Consider the following 19,043-nt stretch of genomic DNA (forward strand, 5'->3'; position numbering starts at 1 on the left):
GCCTGGCTAGCAGGTGCATTTCGACTCAGTGCTCAGTCTCTCCTGGGAGCCCACCTGGTCTCTCAGTTGTGTTTCTCTCAGCTCAGTTCTCTGTCTTCTGCTGAGATGCCCACCAGCTTGTCAGGTGTGCTCTCTTCGTCAAGCTACGTAAGCTCGCTTTCCCCAGTCTGAATGGCTGGGCTGAAGTCAGGAGTGCCGCCAGACTCGAGCGTGGGCACTCTGACGTGAGACGCTGGCACCCCGGCTGGCGTCTCAACCGCCAGGCCAAGCGGCTGCCCTGGCTTGTTTTCCTCTTGAAGGGCCGGATACGCAGGAGGTTAGGGGAACGGCTCTGTCCTCTTTCACTTGTGCTTGCTTATTAAGTTATCTTCAGTCTGTGGTTTATTCGCAGACTCATTTGATAATCCTCAAAAACACTTAACCACACACAGATAAACTGCGAAAATGCAAACAGCTATCAACTACACTGAGTCACTCCCGGTTTCCCCTCGTGTCTGGCGTGCAGGGCTGATTTTGGAACAGACTGCGACCATCATTCTCTCTGATTGGTGCTTCAGCCACAGGTTTTATTCTTTACTATTATTCCTCCTAAACGACAGGCATGCTATACATCTGTATACTACACAGACTCGGGCCCTCCTATGAACCATATGTTACATAGTAGGAAACGCTAATTTTTACAAATATTTATTCATTTACTTTAAAGGTAGAGTGATGTTGGGGGGGGGGCGAGGGAGGGGAGTCCGAGAGCTTCCACCCACTGGTTTACTCCCCAGATGACCAGCACAGCCAGGCTGGGTAAGGCTGAAGCCAGGAGCCAGGACCTCCACCTCTGTCTCCTATGTGGGTGGCAATTACTTAGGCCGTCTTTTGCCCCCTTCCCAGATGCCTTAGCAGGAAGCTGGTCAGAAGCGGAGCATCGGGGACCCAAACCAGCACTCTGATACGGGATATAAGCAGCACAGTAATCAGTGCGTCACAGCACCAGGCCCCGGGGGAAGCAAATTATTGAGCATGAAAAACAAGCATACACAGATGGGCTCGGATTTTCTTCCCTTACCTACGTGTGTGGTCTCGTGCATACCGCCACGAGTTCCATCTTTGAAGCTATGGGTCTGACAACTGCAGGGTAGTCCAGAGAGGTAGACTTTGGTTCAGAACACAGAACCATCTTTCAAGAATTGGAGCTTTCCAGAATGGCCAACGTGCCAAGGAACGGATTCCTCAAACACTGGAAGCATTCGGGCAGAAGCGAGCTGACCAGGTGGGCGCTACCTTCCGCACACGCAGTAGCAGAGTGAAATGATTCTGATTCAGTGGCTTTCGAGCTCTTTTCCTTCTCTTAGTTTATTGGGAGTTGCCGCTTGGCTCAGCAGTCGTCTCCGCGTGGGAGCCTTCACACCATACTGGAGAGCTGCGTGCAAGTCCTGGTTCTTCTGCTTCTGCTCCAGGTTCCTGCCGATGCACAACCTCGGAGGCAGAGGATGATGGCTCAGGCACTTGGGTCCATGGAACACCTGGACTGCGTTCCCAAATCCTGGCCCAGGCCTGGCTCTGCGGCCATTTAGGAGCATGAACCAGGGTGTGTCTTTCAAATAAACTGAGAATCAGTAACTTTAAAATTTAGTATGATGTTAAAAACTAGAAATGGCAGGTGGTACCCTTGTTTCTATTTATTAGGAAAGGAACAGGGGAACTGGTAACAAAGAGTCAGGGCCCTTAGTTTCATCAATTTTTCCATGTTCTTTCACCTGCAGAACACTGTGCCAGAATTCTAACTTTTAAGGCCCCATTCAGCTTTTAATATTCTGGGGTTCTATGACTCTTTCATCTTCACTAAATGTTACTTTGGTTCTTGGTTTTAAAACATGCTCTTGGTCCCTGACTGTTGACTAGCAAGTGAGGCTGCTGGCACTGGTTTAAGTTCCGGCTACTCCATTTCTGTTCCAGCTCCCTCCTAATGTGCCTGGGAAAGCAGTAGAAGACGGCCCAAGTCCTTGGGCCCCGGTATCCACATGGGAGACCTGGAGGAAGCTCCTGGCTCCTGGCTTCGGCCTGGCCCAACCCTGACCATTGCAGCCATTTGGGGCGTGAAACCAGGGGATGAGAGACCTCTCTCTGTAACTCTTTCAAATAAATAAAATAAATCTAAAAAACCAAAGTGAAAATTACATTTATTTCACCAGATTGGTGTCTTACTATCACTTTCTATATTTTGAGAGTAGATGGAAACAATTTATTCTTTACACATTGGGAAAGTCTCAGGAACATGACTACAAGCGAATGCCATGTTAATTGGTTATTCTTTGACAGTTGATGGGTTCTCTCTCCTGATCAATCTGAATGTAGTCTCTTTTAACTGTCAGTTTTGCAATACTGTATCTTTATAAAAAGCTAGATATTTTTATATTAGTCAAATTTTTAGCATCAAACTGAAATAAATTTTTTAAGATTTATTTATTTATTTATTTGAAAGTCAGAGTTACAGAGAGAGGGAAGGCAGAGAGAGAGGTCTTCCATCCGCTGCTTCACTCCCCAAATGGCTGCAACGGCTGGAGCTGTGCCAACCCAAAGCCAGGAGCCAGGAGCTTCCTCCAGGTCACCCATGTGGGTGCAGGGGCCATGTTCTACTGCTTTCCTAGGCCATAGCAGAGAGCTGGATCAGATGTGGAGCAGCCAGGTCTCAAACCAGCACCCATATGGGATGCTGGCACTGCAGGTGGTGGCTTTATCTGTTACGCCACAGTGCTAGCCCCGGGACATGGTCATCTTAACTTGTATCTTAACTGCTATTATGACCACTAATCCAAACACCTGCCTCCCTAATATTTTTACAGCACGATCTTATTTGTATAGCATCACCTTGGTATCTGAATATAAATTTTTTTGCATGGAATTTGAACTTTCATCATTTTAAAAGACTATCCTCCAGCATATTCTCTACAGCCTAGTTATTACTTAGTGAAGTATTTTTATCTCCATGTTTTTGATCACTTCACTCTATGCATTATTTATTTCTATTTTAAAAATAAACGAATTGTGTATACATTTCCTCCTGTTCTCATATTTCTGGCTCTTTTCTGTCATGTACCTTAGCATTATGTTCTTTCCGGTGATTAAATTCAGTACTACCAGGTTTCCATTATTTAGTGTAAATTTTATTTCTTATTAAAATTTTGAGTGTGAAATATATTGTGTGCAACATAAGCAATCACTACTTTTTTAAATATTTGCTCCATCATGAAGGAAACTTAGAATACACCTTCATTTTAACTGTTTAAAAAGTTAAATAACAGGCTTACCTATTTGAAAGGCATGGTGAGTGAGAGAGAGAGAGAGAGAGAGAGAGAGAGAGAGAACAGAGAGAAATCTTCCATCTGCTGGATCACTGCCCAAATGCCTGCAACAGCTGGGACTGGGCCAGTATGAAGCCAGGAGCCAGGAGCTCCAACCAGGTCTCCTGTGTAGGTAGCAGGACCCCAAGTACCTGAGTCACTATCTGCTGCCCCAAAGCACACCAGGTGGACCTGATCTGATATGTGGTGCTGGCACCTCAAGCAGTGCCTTAACCTGCTACGCCACAGTCCCCACCTCCATTTTAATCTTTTTCTTTTTAACCTTAAGTACTTCTTTGCTCCTTATAACGATTGGACTATTTTGTTTCCTAAATCAGTAGCCTTTCTTTAAACAGGTATACTGAGTACACTTAATTTAATAATACTATTATTTTAAAATGTTTAGAAGGGCCAGCAATGTGACATAGAAGGTTAATTCTCTGCCTGTGGCACCAGCATCCCACATGGGCGCTGGTTCAAGTTCTGGCTGCTCCACTTCTGATGCAGCTCCCTGCTAATGTCCTGGAAAGCAGCGGAAGATGGCCCAAGTGCTTGGGCCCTGTGCCCATATGGGAAACCTGGAAGAAGCTCCTGGCTCCTGGCTCCTGGCTTTGGATCACCCCAGCTCCAGCTTTTGCGTCCATTTGGAGAGTGAAGAAGACCTCTCTTTCTGTCTTTCCCTCTCTCTGTCTGTAACTCTACCTCTCAAATAAATAAATCTTTTAAAAAAATGTTTACAGAATACATGCATAAGTAAATGCCTTTCACATCCTTAACACCTAATTTTTTCATCTTGAGTGAATGTGCATATGTACAATGAGAGATAAATGTTAATCCAATATGTGGTAATTGATGATACACAGTTTGAATGACACTGGACTTTCATTTGCTTGCTTGCTTTCAGTGGAAACACTACTTTCTATTTTTTATTTAAATATTTATTTTGACAGGCAGAGTGGACAGTGAGAGAGAGAGAGACAGAGAGAAAGGTCTTCCTTTTGCCGTTGGTTCACCCTCCAATGGCTGCCGTGGCCGGCGCACTGCGCTGATCCAAAGGCAGGAGCCAGGTGCTTATCCTGGTCTCCCATGCGGGTGCAGGGCCCAAAGCACTTGGGCCATCCTCCACTGCACTCCCTGGCCACAGCAGAGAGCTGGCCTGGAAGAGGGGCAACCGGGACAGAATCCGGCGCCCTGACCGGGACTAGAACCCTGTGTGCCGGCGCCGCAAGGCAGAGGATTAGCCTGTTGAGCCACGGCGCCGGCCTGGAAACACTACTTTCTTATGTTAGCTTTCTCTCCAACCCTTAGTAAATGAAGAACTGAACTATAACAAGACAGAGTCCGATTTCAAATTCAAACACAGTAAAGATAGTCAGGCTTGATAACAGACTAGTAGTAATGTCACTTAACAAGATGAGCCCCCAAACATCAAGGTTTTCATCATGGCACGGCCCCGTGCCATAACACAGTAATTCAACTACTTTCGTGTTTGGCAATAACGTCACATAAGTGAACTTGCTGGTGATTAGCAAAATTACAAAATGAACCCAGGGTCACTTAATCAAAGGCCAGAACAACAAAGACACCCTAGGAATGCAGGTCAAGGCAAGAGGCTGCAGCTGGCCAGATAGGATACTATTTGCCTAATTTTAGTATAGAAGTTACTTCAACCAATAATTTACCTCCTTTGAGTTACTAGAAAACATGTATTACCAGTGACCATGGAATTATTTTTTTATATTTTATTTTATTTAATGAACATAAATTTCCAAAGTACAGCTTATGGATAATAGCTCCTCCCCCATAACTTCCCTTCCACCCACAACACTCCCCTCTCCCACCCCCTCTCGCCTTCCATTCACATCAAGATTTTCAATTATCTTTATATACAGAAGATCAATTTAGCATATATTAAGTAAAGATTTTAACAGTTTGCACACACACAGAAACACAAAGTGTAAAATACTATTTGAGTACTAGTTATAGCATTAATTAAACACCTAAGAGTAATTGTGTATTAATTACAGAGTTCAACCAATAGTTTTAAGTAGAACATAAAAAATACTAAAAGGGTAAAGTATTAAGTTCTTTTTTTTTCTGTTTCTTTTTTTTGTTATATAGTTATTTTTTTTATTTAATAAATGTGAATTTACAAAGTGCAACTTTTGTATTGTTGTGGCTCCCCCCTAACCTCCCTCCCTTCCGTGGCCCTCCCCTCTCCCACTCCCTCTCCCATCCCGCCCTTCATCGAGTTTCATTTTCAATTACCTTCATATACTGAAGATCAACTTAGTATATACTAAGCAAGGATTTCAACAGGCTACCCTCACACAACCGCACAAGGTATAGGGTATTGTTCGACTAGTAGTGTTGTTTTTAAGTTTCATAGTAGAACACATTAAGGACAGAGATCCTACGTGGGGAGCCTGTACTCAGTGACTCCCGTTGTTGATTTAACAATTGGCACTCTTATTTATGATGTCAGCCATCACCCGAGACTCTTGCTATGAGCTGTCTAGACTATGGAAGCCCCTTGAGTTCACCGACTCTGAACTTGTTTAGTCAAGGCCATATCACAGTGGAGGTTCCTTCCTCCCTTCAGAGAAAGGTGCCTCTCTCCTTGATGGCCTGTTCCTTCTGCTGGGGTCTTGTTCACCAGGATCTTTCATTTAGATTGTTTTTTGCTACCGTGTCATGACTTTTTATGCCTGTGAGACTCTCATGGACCTTTCAGCCAGATCTGAATGTCCCAAGGGTTGATTCTGAGGCAGGAGTGCTGTTTTGGGTGTTTGCCATTCTATGAGTCTGCTGTGTGTCCTGTTACCCCCACAGGATCATTCTCTCCCTTTTAATTCTATCCTTCATTATTTGCTTACACTGGTCTTATCTGTGAAATCTCATTGACACATACCCTATCTTTTTGATCGGTTGTGTATTTATACTTATCACTTTACCAAGTGCGCTGGCATTGGTACCTGCCTCCTTGGTAAGATTGAGTTGAAATCCCCTGGCACATTTCTAGTTCCACCATTGGAGGTAAGTCCGAGTGAGCATGTGCCAACCTATATATCTCCTCCCTCTCTTATTCCCACTCCTATGTTTAACAGAGATCACTTTTCTGTTAAGTTTAAATGCCTAAGAATGATTGTGCATTGATTACAGAGTTCAACCAGTGGTCTTATGTAGAACAAACAGAGCAACAACAACAACAACAACAAAAATACTAAAAGGAATAAAATAGTAAGTTGTTCCTCAACAGTCTAGACAAGGGCTGATCATGTCTTTGTTTCTCATAGTGTCCATTTCACTTCAATGGGTATCATTTTAGATGCTCGTTGACCATGGAATTATTTTACGAGTGAATGGTTCAAAGAAAAATGTTTTTAAAATATTAATCATTCTCATATGTTCACAATAGAAGCTATATTTCTGAATTTAAACCAGGACTCAGTACTTGCTTAAGGGTTCATTTAGACAATGGGGCTCCTGACGTATTGAAAGTTCTACGGGAAAAATGAAGACATCTTTTCATTTTGCTTTAATATTGAACTAAACAGAACAACTTAAAGACTGAGTAGGGGCATGGGTTAGTCTGATTCCGCTATCGACCACTTTGCTTCTTTTCAGGAGAAACAGTATGACGGCACAGTTCTCAGACTTCTGAAGAAGAAAATGGAAACTCAGCCCCACGGCACCGTGGCTGCATACGGTATCTCTGCCTCGCGCCAGGCAAGGCACCCTCCTCTGTTCCCTTCTACTTTAACAGATGATTCAGCTGGTCCTGCAGATCTGATGACTGCTCAACACTGGAAATTAGACAGAGGACAGGGTTTACCTGGAGGTACAATGAGGATGTCCCTTTGTGCCATTCGTACTTTAATGTGTGTGTACTGTTGCCGCTAAGCTAAATGGTTTACTGGTCCACTTGGGTTCTACAAGTGTTTAAAGACTACCAGTAAGGTTTGCAAAGGCATTTAGATGTCGACAATATTGCAAGGGACAAATTTAATCCACCCACAAACCAGTGCTGTTTAATGACTTGCACATTTATTCTACTGAATGACTTCAGTGATGTAAACGTTTTCTGTTCCTGAAGCCTGGCCTCTACACTCCAGCTTCCAGAAGCCCTTTACAGAGTGAATGGGGTGACCTGCACGCCTTTGAAAGACACTTCATTCCTTAAATCCCCAGTGAGCTATGGCCAGGCACATGCCAATTCAAGGGCATATGTCAACGAGGGTCCCGCAGCGACTGAGCACAGCAGTGCCCTGGCCTGCCTCAGCTCCTCTTCCCACGGACCTTGCAGCTTACTTACTCCTCCCTTTGGGGTTACTTACTTCTTCTGAATAGCTTCTTGCCTAAATCAGAAAAGGAGAGGGAAAAATGAACATAGGAAATCTCGGTGAGCTGGTTGAAGTTATTAACAGCCAGACATAAACAGGCAGGACAAATTTCCAACTTCTGTCACATGCCACATTCCTGTTCATCCTAGCGTGAGACTGTGCTACTGAACAGGATTCCTGTCGGAACACAGTGATGCTGCAGAGGGGTTCTGACTCTAAAGAGGCAAAAACACTCCCTAGAAGGAAGGACGTGGCCTGAAAACTACATGCCCGGCTCAGATTTAGTCTGGGGAGATGGAGTCAAGTCACATGCTTGTTCGAGACACACCTGAAGAATGAACATGACAGACACCAGCTATTTAAATAGCAAGAGCTAAATCCCAACCATGTGTTCCCAATGGGTACGTAAGGATGATCTCAACTACACAAAATGGGAAACAGAATCAAAGCAAGAGCAAAGTAAGTTGTCATTTTATCCAAAATTATAGTGAGAAAGTCTCCAGGATGACTTCTGTGCAGCCAGTGCTGTTCCACTTGGGGAAATGCAGGACAGACGTCAGAGTGACGCTGGACGCCCTACTGCAGAGCAGAGCCCCCAGGAGAGGCCTTGGGCGCACAGATGACCAGCGCCTGGGTGCAAGCACGGAGCACAGCATGGGCCCTGCCCGCATGAGGGTCAGGAGCTCCTCTGAGCAAGTCTCACAGGCACACAGGGAAGCTCATAAAAGGCGGCCACTGCTCCGCTCTCACCTCCCACCCCGCGGGCCCTGCAGCCTCAGGCGTCTCCCCCACCACGGGAGCTCCCAGCCCGCAGCCCCTCCCCTCCCAGCACACTCACTGGTACTGCAGATGCGTGGTGATGATTGCCATTTTCCTTAAACTCTGTAGGGAGGGAAAGAGAGAAATGGAACATTCCACTTTGCTGCAGCCACACCAACCATGCATGTGAAATCCAAGTCACGGGAAGAAACGCTGCCTTACGTCTTCCGAGTGCAAGATGGCGTCTTCCTGCAGTACCATGTTGCGAGCTGCCTGACCTAGCAGCTGGAAGGCAAAAATAAAACGGTAATCAGCAAAATCCCCAAACTTCCCTCTGCAGCGGTCACACCACGACCCCGTCTCCACCCCGTCTCCTTCCCCCGTACAACCACAAACCCTCCAACTGTAACGGAGGGCAATGTTCCATTTGTTCACACTGCAAACTTCATTTCCCTGGCCTTCAGGCAGTGGTGGACGGGCAGAGGTCACCACCGGAGCAAGCCGGGGCTTGCTGGCCGCGGAGCTCTGTGCGACCCGCCCCCTGAGTGCCGAGAGGGCGACGCACAGCAAGGTCGCCCGGCAGAGCTGGCCCAGGCCCCTACTGCTGATGCTTAGAGGGCAGATTTGGGCTTGGGGGGGGGGGGGGGAGGCAGGAGCCGGGCAGGGCTGAAAAGGATAAAGTAGCTGTTTAGAAATGAAATGAAAAAGAAAAAAAAAGACCCCAAAAAGTAAATAAATAAAATAAAATGAGAATAAATAAATAAAAATTTAAAAACCCCTGAAACCAAGAGGTAAAAGCTGACCTCAAATCCAGTTGGGTGCCTATGGTCCAGGCAGAGGTTGCCATGTGGGCACTGAGAGCAATCAGAGAGCATGAGAGATGCTGGCCCCATGCTGCACCTGCTCCTGGCACAGCTAAAACCGGCCATGCAAAGGGAAATATGGTTACGTGTGCCCCACACTGATCTTCTCCTGTTACCTGAGGTCAGGGGATGCTGGTGGAAAAAGGACCAGAAACATCACTACTGCACTTCCCACATTCTTTCTGCATTGCAAATTTTACTTATTTTTCTGCGCTGATCCGATGGCAGGAGCCAGGTACTTATCCTGGTCTCCCATGGGGTGCAGGGCCCAAGCACTTGGGCCATCCTCCACTGCACTCCCTGGCCACAGCAGAGAGCTGGCCTGGAAGAGGGGCAACCAGACAGAATCCGGCACCCCAACCGGGACTAGAACTTGGTGTGCCAGCGCCGCAAAGTGGAGGATTAGCCTATTGAGCCGTGGCGCCGGCTTTCTTAAGTTTTTTTTTAATATTTATTTATTTATTTATTTGAAAGGCAGTTACATAGAGAGAGGAGAGACAGAGAGAGAGAGAAAGAGAGGTTTTCCATCTGCTGGTTCACTCCCCAATTGGCTTCAATGGCCGGAGCTGCGCTGATCCAAAGCCAGGACTTCCTCCGGGTCTCCCACTCGAACCAGTGCCCCTATGGGATACTGGCACTGCAGGTGGCAGATTTACCCACTATGCCACAGCACCAGCCCCCCTTAAGTTTTTTTTAATAGATTTTTTTTTTAATATGAAGGTAGACAGTGACAGAAAGAGACAAAGGGAAAGGTCTTCCTTCCATTGGTTCACTCCCCAAATGGCCACTATGGCCGGCTCTGCGCCGCTCCGAAGCCAGGAGCCAGGTGCTTCTTCCTGGTCTCCCATGCAGGTTCAGGGGCCCAAGCACCTGGGCCATCCTCCACTGCCCTCCTGGGCCACAGCAGAGAGCTGGACTGGAAGAGGAGCAACCGGGACAAGAACCCGGCGGCCATATGGGATGCCGGCGCCACAGGCAGAGGATTAACCAAGTGAACCACAGCGCTGGGCCCCCCCTTAAGTTTTAAGAGTAGTAAGCCTTGGCCGGCGCCGCGGCTCAATAGGCTAATCCTCCACCTAGCGGTGCCGGCACACCGGGTTCTAGTCCCGGTCGGGGCACCGGATTCTTTTCCGGTGGCCCCTCTTCCAGGCCAGCTCTCTGCTGTGGCCCGGGAAGGCAGTGGAGGATGGCCCAAGTGCTTGGGCCCTGCACCCGCATGGGAGACCAGGAGAAGCACCTGGCTCCTGCCTTCGGATCAGCACAGTGTGCCGGCCGCAGCACGCCAGCCCTGGTGGCCATTGGAGGGTGAACCAATGGCAAAGGAAGACCTTTCTCTCTGTCTCTCTCTCTCACTGTCCACTCTGCCTGTCAAAGAAAAAAAAAAAAGTAGTAAGCCTTTATGTGTTTCTAAAGTCAAAACAGGGGCCAGCACTGTGCTATATTGGGCTAAGTCTCTACCTGCAGCACCAGCATCCCATATGGGTGCTGGTTTGTGTCCCATCCACTCCTCTTCTGATCCAGCTCTCTGCTATGGTCTGGGAAAGCAGTAGAAGATGGCCCAAGAGTTTGGGCCCTGGCACCCACATGGGGAGACCTGGAAGAAACTCCTGGCTCCTGGCTTCGGATCAGCTCAGCTCCAGCCATTGCGGCCATCTGGGCAGTGAACCAGTGGATGGAAGACCTTTTTCTGTTTCCCCCTCTATCTATAACTCTACCTCTCAAATAAATAACATAAAAAATCTTAAAGTCGAAATAATAAAATAAGACTTTCCATCCTATCCCTTCCCCTCTCAGGTCTCTCTCCCCCATGCCAAGCTCTTTTATAAGCTTTTGGTTTCTCTTTCCATTGCCTCTTTTTAAATGGACACACAGTACAGTTGTCCCTTACTACCCTTGGAGGACAGGCTCCAGGACCCTTCAAGAACATCAAAATTCATGGATGCTTAAGATCTTTATATAGGCAGTGGCACTGTGGCATAGTGGGTTAAGCTACCATCTGCAGCACTGGCATCCCATATGGCACCTATTCAAGTCCTGCCTGCTCCACTTCCAGTGCAGCTCCTTGCTATTGGACTGGGAAAACAGCAGGGGATGGCCCAAGTGTTTGGGCCCCTGCACTCACATGGGAGACCCAGAAGAAGCTCCTGGCTCCTGGCTTCGGATTGGCCTAGCCCTGGTCGTTGCAGCCATTTGGAGAGTGAACCAGCAGATGGAAGATTTCTCTCTCTGTGTCTCTGTCTCTGTCTCCTCCTAACCCCCCGTAACTCCACCTTTCAAATAAAATATTAAAAAAAAACCCTTTCTATAAAATGACACAGTATTTACATATAGCCAATGTACACCTTCCCCTAAACTTCAAAACATCTTTGCTGGGCCAGCACTGTAGTGTAGCAGTAGACATAGACATAGACATAGACATAGATATAGATATAGACATGTTTCTCCCTATGTCTTTCTTAACTCTGAAAAAAAAAAAAAAAACTTTGCTGACTTATAATACCTAACAGTGTAAATACTATGTAAACAGTTGTTATGCTGCTAACGACAAGTGAAAAAGTCTGCACATGTTCAGTGCAGATGCAACCATTGTAGTCCCAGCTACACTTTCCATCCCTGTGGATGAATCCAAGGATGCAGAACTCCCAGGCGTGGAGGGCCTGGATTCGTTCTCCCTACCCCTTGTCGCAGCAAGGGTAATAACCTACTACACACGCTCTTCCACCCCTTGCTGCTTTCCCGTCACAATGGATCCCCGCCTTCCATCTACAGCCACACACACTGAATCTCCTCCTGACTCTGTCACCACTGCACACCCACGCCGTGCAGATGCACCATGGGATAATTCAACCGTCTTCTGCAGGAGCACCTCGGGGTTGTTTCCAGTTCTTCACCGCTATAATCAGTGCTACAACAAAGCCTCACACCTGTCTTCCCGTCCCTTTGCCAGCGTTATCTTTGGGACTGACTCAGAATCCTGCCTGTGGCTGCCGGAGTTCAATTTGTTTTTTGTTTTGTTTTGTTTTTAAGATTTATTTATTTATTTGAAAGGCAGAGTTACAGAGAGGCAGAGGTAGACAGGGAGAAAGAGAGGTCTTCCATCCGCTGGTTCACTCCCCAGATGGCCACAACGGCCGGAGCTGCACTGATCTAAAGCCAGGAGCCAGGAGCTTCTTCTGTCTTCCACATGGGTGCAGGGGCCCAAGGACTTGGGCCATGTTCTACTGCTTTCCCAGGCCATAGCAGAGAGCTGGATTGGAAATGGAGCAGCCAGGACTCGAACCAGCGCCTATATGGGATGCAAGCACTGCAGACAGTGGCTTTACCCGCTACACCACAATGCCAGCCCCTGAGTTCAAGTTTTGCTACATACATCCTGGCAAATTCCCCATTCCTGGGCCGGTCACTTCACACCCCCGGCAGCAGGATGTATGAAAGGGCTGCTCCCTGCTGCGGCCACTTTCAAGTGGCGAACTTCAAACTCGTAGGTGAGGGGTGACGACCAAGTGAGGGCAGAAAGAAAGGGCGCTAGCAGAACTTCCTTCCCTCCCTCAGTCGCTCAGCCAGCGTTTACAGAATGCCTCTAATACGCCAGTCCTCTTGCTAGCAGCAATCGTGCGGTCCACTACCTGGAGAGGCTACTAAGAAGGCACGGGCACTGACACCTCGTGGGAAGCGCTGGCACAGAGCACACTGCGAGGGTGCGGGAAGGCAAGGGTCTAACCCACGCCAGGGGGAGCTCCCTAAAAGAAGCGACCTTAACCTGGCACTGAAAAGGTTAGGGTTAAGAACTCATCTAACCTGAAATTTTACAAGTGGCAAGGTCACAGTGGAGACGGGCAGAGAGGACACTGCGTGCCCCAGGCATGCAATGAGGGGGCCGGACACGCAGCAGCAGCAGCAGTGCGGCAGCACAGGCACCAAGCGGCCTTCAGGGAGCTGACGGGACTCGCGACGGCCCGGAAGGTGGGGCCGACGCCTGCGCCTGGATCGCAGGTGCAGCGGCTGGCACTATGCATCATCTCCCTACCCAACCCAGCGCTTCACAAGTCAACCACGATTTCCAGCTTCACCTCCTTCCCAATAAAACTTCTATACTACACCGACAAGACACTCTGAGCAGAAGGTCTTTTTAGGTTTCTACAGATTTTTCTGCCGGGCTTTTACCACGCTCTTGCTCACAATTAACTCAGTTTTATTTTGTCTTATTCATCTTTGAGAAGTGTTTTGATTTTCATCTTAGTTTTTATTGCAATAGCATCTCTCTCTCTCTCTCTCTCTTAGACACACACACACACACACCTATTTCTTCATTTCCCATATTATTTCATTAAGCTATGTAGTTACAGAAAGCACAGGTGCCATACACAGGTTTAGCAGAAACATGACGAACCCTCACTAAACAGACATCTCACACGGAGGTGCAGAAGTGCACGCGTGCCAGAAAGCACCACACTCACGGTCTATAGGGATGCTGCTACGCCTCGCCTTGTGCACCCAACACACTCCCATTCCAAGGCCTGCGCACCTGCCATTTCTTCTGCCTGGACTCGGTCTCCAGAGACCCACAGGGCTCGCTCCCACACTGCACTCAACCGCCTGTTCGCTGGCGTCTCCCCAGATGGCCCTTCCCTCACCACCCCGTTTAAAGGAGACCCTTCCGTCACTCTCTGTTCCCAAGTTTATTTTTTTTCCCAGCCCTGACCACCATTTGTGTACTGTCTGTCTCTTGCCGACAGTGTAAGCTTCCTAAGTACAGGGAGTTCGTTTTGTTCATCCCTTGTACTTAACAAGAGTTCTTAGCACATGGCACACACGTGATAAATATTTGTTAAATGAGAGCTGTGGACTGGGTGTGTTACACATGGAAGCTGTCAGTCAACCAAACGAAGTAGCGAGGAGGAGACACAGCAGCAGCAGCAGTGCTCCGTGGGCCGGAAGGGTCTGCGAGTCAGCAGGGCCCTCCAGTAGCCCAGCGTCTATACAGGAACGGCAGAAGCACGCGGCTAACTGCAGCCACAGGCCAGGCAGCGCCTGAGGTCATGCAGGAGACAAGTGAAAACACAAAGCTCAGAGGATGGAGAGATGATTCGCTAACTCCATCCCAGAAAGCCCAGCTGATTTCAATCCACACGGTTTCCTGCACACCCATCTACGTCGCCTGTAGACGAAGCTCGTGTGAAAAATAGACGAGGCTGGAGAACGGGAAGAAGTGCACTTAATGAGGGACAGCAGCTTTGCGACTGCTCAATCCAGTCAGCACTGACGAGAGGCAGGATCCAAGACGGAAGCCTCACACCAGTCTACCTGGGGTTGAATCCCAACTCCACCCTTTCTTTCTAGCTAATTCCCCTCCACATCCTTTATCCTTTATGTTAAGAAAAGCACCTTGGGCCAGCGCCGCGGCTCACTAGGCTAATCTTCCGCCTGCGGCACCGGCACCCCGGGTTCTAGTCCCTGTTGCTCCTCTTCCAGTCCAGCTCTCTGCTGTGGCCAGGGAAGGCAGTGGAGGATGGCCCAGGTGCTTGGGCCCCTGCACCTGCATGGGAGACCGGGAGGAAGCACCTGGCTCCTGGCTTCGGATTGGCGCAGCGCCGGCCATAGCAGCCATTTGGGGAGTGAACCAACGGAAGGAAGACCTTTCTCTTTGTCTCTCTCTCTCACTATAACTCCACCTGTCAAAAAAAAAAAAAAAAAAAAAAGATGCTGGTGCGGCAGGCGGAGGATTAACCTACTGCACTACGGCGCCAGCAGCGGCTGCTCCACTGCTGATCCAGCTCCCTGTTCATGGCCTGGGAAAGCAGCGGAAAATGGCCCAAATGGTTGGGTCCCTGCCACCCATGTGGGAGGCCCAGAAGAAGCTCCTGGCTCTGGCCTGGCCCAGCCTTGGCCGTTCCAACCATCTGAGAAGTGAACCAACAGACTATCTTGTAAGCTAACACAATAGTGTATATGTGTTTTCATTTCTTTTTCAGTAAATGCATATGGGTGGAATGGCCAGGTCACTGTACCTAGTTCATCTCTCCACCTGTCCAGGGGCTTTGGGTTGTTTGCAGTTTGTTGCAGTCGTGAATAACGGTGGTTAGAATAAGTTCATGTATATATCCATTTCTCTTGCGTGACCACCTAGTTCACAGCTGGTTTTGTTTTTGAGAGAGGCAGAATGCACCTGTTCTAAACTTTCTGGTGAGAAACACCATCCAACTACTTCATTACGGAAACAGGATGCAGAGAGAGAGGAAACATGGCAACGGAGGACGTTCATCTAAGGGACAGAAAACCAAGCTTGCAGCCAGAAAGACAAATCAGGAAAGAAGGAGCCCACAGTCAGACGATGCACCAAAGTGTGGATGAAACCTGGAGGCGAAGGACAAAACCGATCTGGGGGGCTGATGGGTGCCGATCTTCGTTAGAGCAAACTCCCCACATAAGGAACTTCGGGAACACTAGTCATCACGGTCCTGTGTCTCTGTTTTAAAGCAGATTCCCATCTCATCGTTTCTTCTCCCACCCTCCTCCTCCCTCTTACCCGCCCCCCACTCCCGGCCCCTTCGAGGCACCGGGTACCCTGGAAACCTAACCAGAGACTAGGAGCCCCAGAATGCAACACGCGCCCACACACCGGGCCCGCCGCGCGCCTACAATTCCCAGGATGCAACGCGACCGCTTCCGCCCGCCGCGGAAGGCTCCCTCCCCGCGGAGCCCTCATCCCCGAGAGTCCTCTCCCAGCTCACCTCGGAGCTGCGCGAGCCCTTCAGCACTTGCTTGGTGAGCGCGATCACGTCAGTGCCACAAGTGTTCACCTTTTCCGTGAGAAGCCCCTTCACGGACTGACCGAATCGCGCCTGCGGATCTGGCGTTCCAGTCGCCATCACCTCGGCTTGCAAACGTCTCCGCACGGGCGATGGCGACTCGCCGGGGCCAAAAGAGGTTCAAAGCGGAAGGAAAAGACAAGGCGCTCTCCCTACCGTGGGAAAAGGAAGGAACGCATGCGCCTGACGGATGCTGCCCTTTGCTAACTTTGCATTCACTTAAAATACTCATCCTGAGAAAGACGGGGCCCGGGCGAACATCTGTGGACGGGATGGGAGACAACTTGAGGAAATCTATGGTTCGGAATCAGAAGGCCTGGGTTACAGCCCCAGTTGTACCATTTATCATTTGTGTTACTGAATTGCTCAACAGCTGCGTCTTGTCGGTCCCTATCAGTAAACTAGAATAATGTTATTATGGTAAATAACCTCGTAGCCTCCTAGAACCAAACTTAAAGTCACCATGGCAGTGAATGAACAGGTGAAATGCTTCGGTAGCTTCGTTTCCCCGCTCCTTTTTGGCAGCCGGCTTCCTCCTCCTGGAAGGCTCAAGCCCTCTGGTCCCTGCCACTCACATGGGAGACCCAGAGGGAGATCTGGGCTCCTGGCTGCAGCCCGATCCAGTCCTGGCTGTTGTGGCCTTCTGGGAAGTGAACTAGTGTATGGAAGATCTCTCTCTGCCTTTCAAAATGAAAAATGTTAAATAAATTTTTTAAAAGTATCCATGACCAGAACAGATCTTGTGGACACTACAGTGCTGTTATCTTGATGCAGTATCACTTGTAGATAGGCCTGCTAGTAAATACACAGAATGACAGTTCTAGGCTTGATAGAGGACATAGGTAGTCCAGTTGCTCTTATAGAATCCAATTCCTTACCAGAAGTCAGATTTTCAAATAATGAAACTTTAGACTTTTCTAGGGCATATCGACTAAAAACAAATCATAGAGACATAATCTAATAGCTGGTGTGCTTTGTAAAATAAATTAACTTATGGCCCAAATACTCGGGCCCCTGCCACCCACATGCAAGACCTGGATGGAGTCCCTTTCTCCTGGCTTTTGCCTACACCAGCCCAGGCTGTTTTGGCCTTTTGAGGAATGAATCAGCAGATGGAAGATTCTTTGGCTCATGCCGTCTCTGTCTCTCTCACTGTGCCTTTCAAATAAAAGCATTCATGCATACATAAATCTTTAATAAACAATAAACTTCTTTAAAATGCTATTTTAAAGGGTTCTGAAAAAATCCTCAAATACTCTTTAAAATAACCAGGTCATGCACTGTGGCATAGCTCGTAAAGCCGCCGCCTTCAATGCCAGCGTCCCACATGGACAATGGTTTGAGACCCAGCTGCTCCACTTCCAATCCAGCTCCCTTCTAGTGCTCCTGTGAAAGCAGTGGAGGATGGCCCAAGTGCTTGGGCCCCAACACACACGTGGGAGACCCAGAAGAAGCTCCTGGCTCCTGGCTTTTGTCTGGCCCAACTCAAGCGGTTGTGGCCATTTGGGGAGTGAGCCAGCGGATGGAAGACCTCTCTCTCTGTCTCCCCCCCCACCCAATCCCCTGTAAACTCTGCCTTTCAAATAAACAAATCTTTTATAAAACAACATGAATTACCTGATGCTTCAACACAATATAAAATAACTACTGATCCTAAAGCTAGCCAGTCACATTAATATACTAGCAAGCTAATGTACTGTTGGAAATGTACTTAAACTCATCATGCTGTGTAGACAGCTATTACAAGTTTGTATACAAGGCTACATAAAAAAAAAAACTGGGGGAGCACTATGGAACAGCAGGTAAAGCCGCTGCCTGCAGTGCCAGCATCCCATATGGGCACTGGTTTGAGTCTTTGCTGCTCCTCTTCCAATCCAGCTCTCTGCTGTGGCCTGGGAAAGCAGTAGAAGATGGCCCAAGGCCTTGGACCCCTGCACTCATGTGGGCCATTTGGGGAATGAGCCAGTGGGTGGAAGAACGAACTCTCTCTGCCTCTGCCTCTCTGTAACTCTGCCTTTCAAAGAAATAAATCTTTAAAACAAACACAAATTCATAGAGAGGTTCAAAGATTCACTCACAGATACACAATCTGGCTCATCAAATATTGAAAAGAAATATTAGGGATGATTGAGTCTAAGACCCATAAAGATAGGATAAGCCAAAACCAGAATGGCAACAAGGCAGCATCAGATAAAACCTCAAAAGAACACCACATGAGCTGTGCCACAAAATATCTCATCTGGTAGATCCAAATTGGCCACATGACAGAACAGTAAGAAATTTTTTTTGCAGTCAGCTTCCCATTGGGCAGCAGGTTAAGCCACCACTTCAGAGCACTGGTGTGGAGTCCTGGCTGCTCCACTTTGGTACCAGCTTCCTGCTAATGTGACTGGGAAGGCACCGGATGACAGCTCAAGTACTTGGGCTGCTGCCACCTACAGGGGAGACCCAGATGGAATTCCAGGCTCCTGGCTTTGGCCTGGTCCAGCCTCAGCAGTGTGGCTGTTTGGGGAGTGAACCAGCAGATGGAAGATAGATCAGTCTTTCTATCTTTTTCTCTCAATCTCTCTCTCAGTCTCTGTCACTCTGCCTTTCAAATAAAGAAATAAATCCTTTTTTAAAACATAAATTTTGGGGGCCAGCATTGTGGTGTAGTGAGTTAGGCCGCTGCCTGCGATGCCAGCATTCCATATGGGCACCTGTTCAAGTCCTGGCAGCTCCACTTCCAATCCAGCTCCCAGCTAATGTGCCTGAGAAAGCAGCAGAAGATGGCCCAAGAGTTTGGGCCCTGCCACCACATTGGAGACCTGGAAGAAACTCCTGGCTCCTGGTTTCGGATCAGCGCAGCTCTGGCCGTTACAGCCAATTTGATAGTGTACCAACGGATGGAAGACTCTCTCTCTCTCTCTCTCTCTCCTCTCTGTGTAACTCTGC

At 48.2% G+C, this 19,043-nt stretch overlaps 1 protein-coding gene across 3 annotated transcripts; it reads right to left on the minus strand.

Moving 5' to 3' along the window:
- Positions 1 to 5,065: 5,065 nt before the first annotated feature.
- Positions 5,066 to 16,291, minus strand: BORCS7 (BLOC-1 related complex subunit 7). 3 transcript variants are annotated; one of them, XM_002718588.6, is made up of 5 exons: positions 16,032 to 16,288; positions 8,660 to 8,722; positions 8,517 to 8,560; positions 7,673 to 7,693; positions 5,066 to 7,141 (listed from the first exon to the last, which is right to left on the minus strand). In XM_002718588.6, the coding sequence occupies exons 1-5, from the start codon at positions 16,167 to 16,169 to the stop codon at positions 7,090 to 7,092; spliced, it is 318 nt and encodes a 105-aa protein (XP_002718634.1). In that variant the 5' UTR covers positions 16,170 to 16,288; the 3' UTR covers positions 5,066 to 7,089. The 3 variants fall into 3 exon arrangements, with proteins under 3 accessions (XP_002718634.1, XP_051679520.1, XP_017204017.1); XM_051823560.3 differs by having other exon boundaries at positions 6,193 to 7,141; positions 7,635 to 7,693; positions 16,032 to 16,291; XM_017348528.4 differs by lacking the exon at positions 7,673 to 7,693 and having other exon boundaries at positions 6,193 to 7,141; positions 16,032 to 16,289.
- Positions 16,292 to 19,043: the final 2,752 nt, after the last annotated feature.

This window comes from Oryctolagus cuniculus, chromosome 15, assembly GCF_051225735.1.
Source record: "Oryctolagus cuniculus isolate XC-2025 breed Fujian yellow rabbit chromosome 15, ASM5122573v1, whole genome shotgun sequence".
Lineage (NCBI taxonomy): Eukaryota > Metazoa > Chordata > Mammalia > Lagomorpha > Leporidae > Oryctolagus > Oryctolagus cuniculus.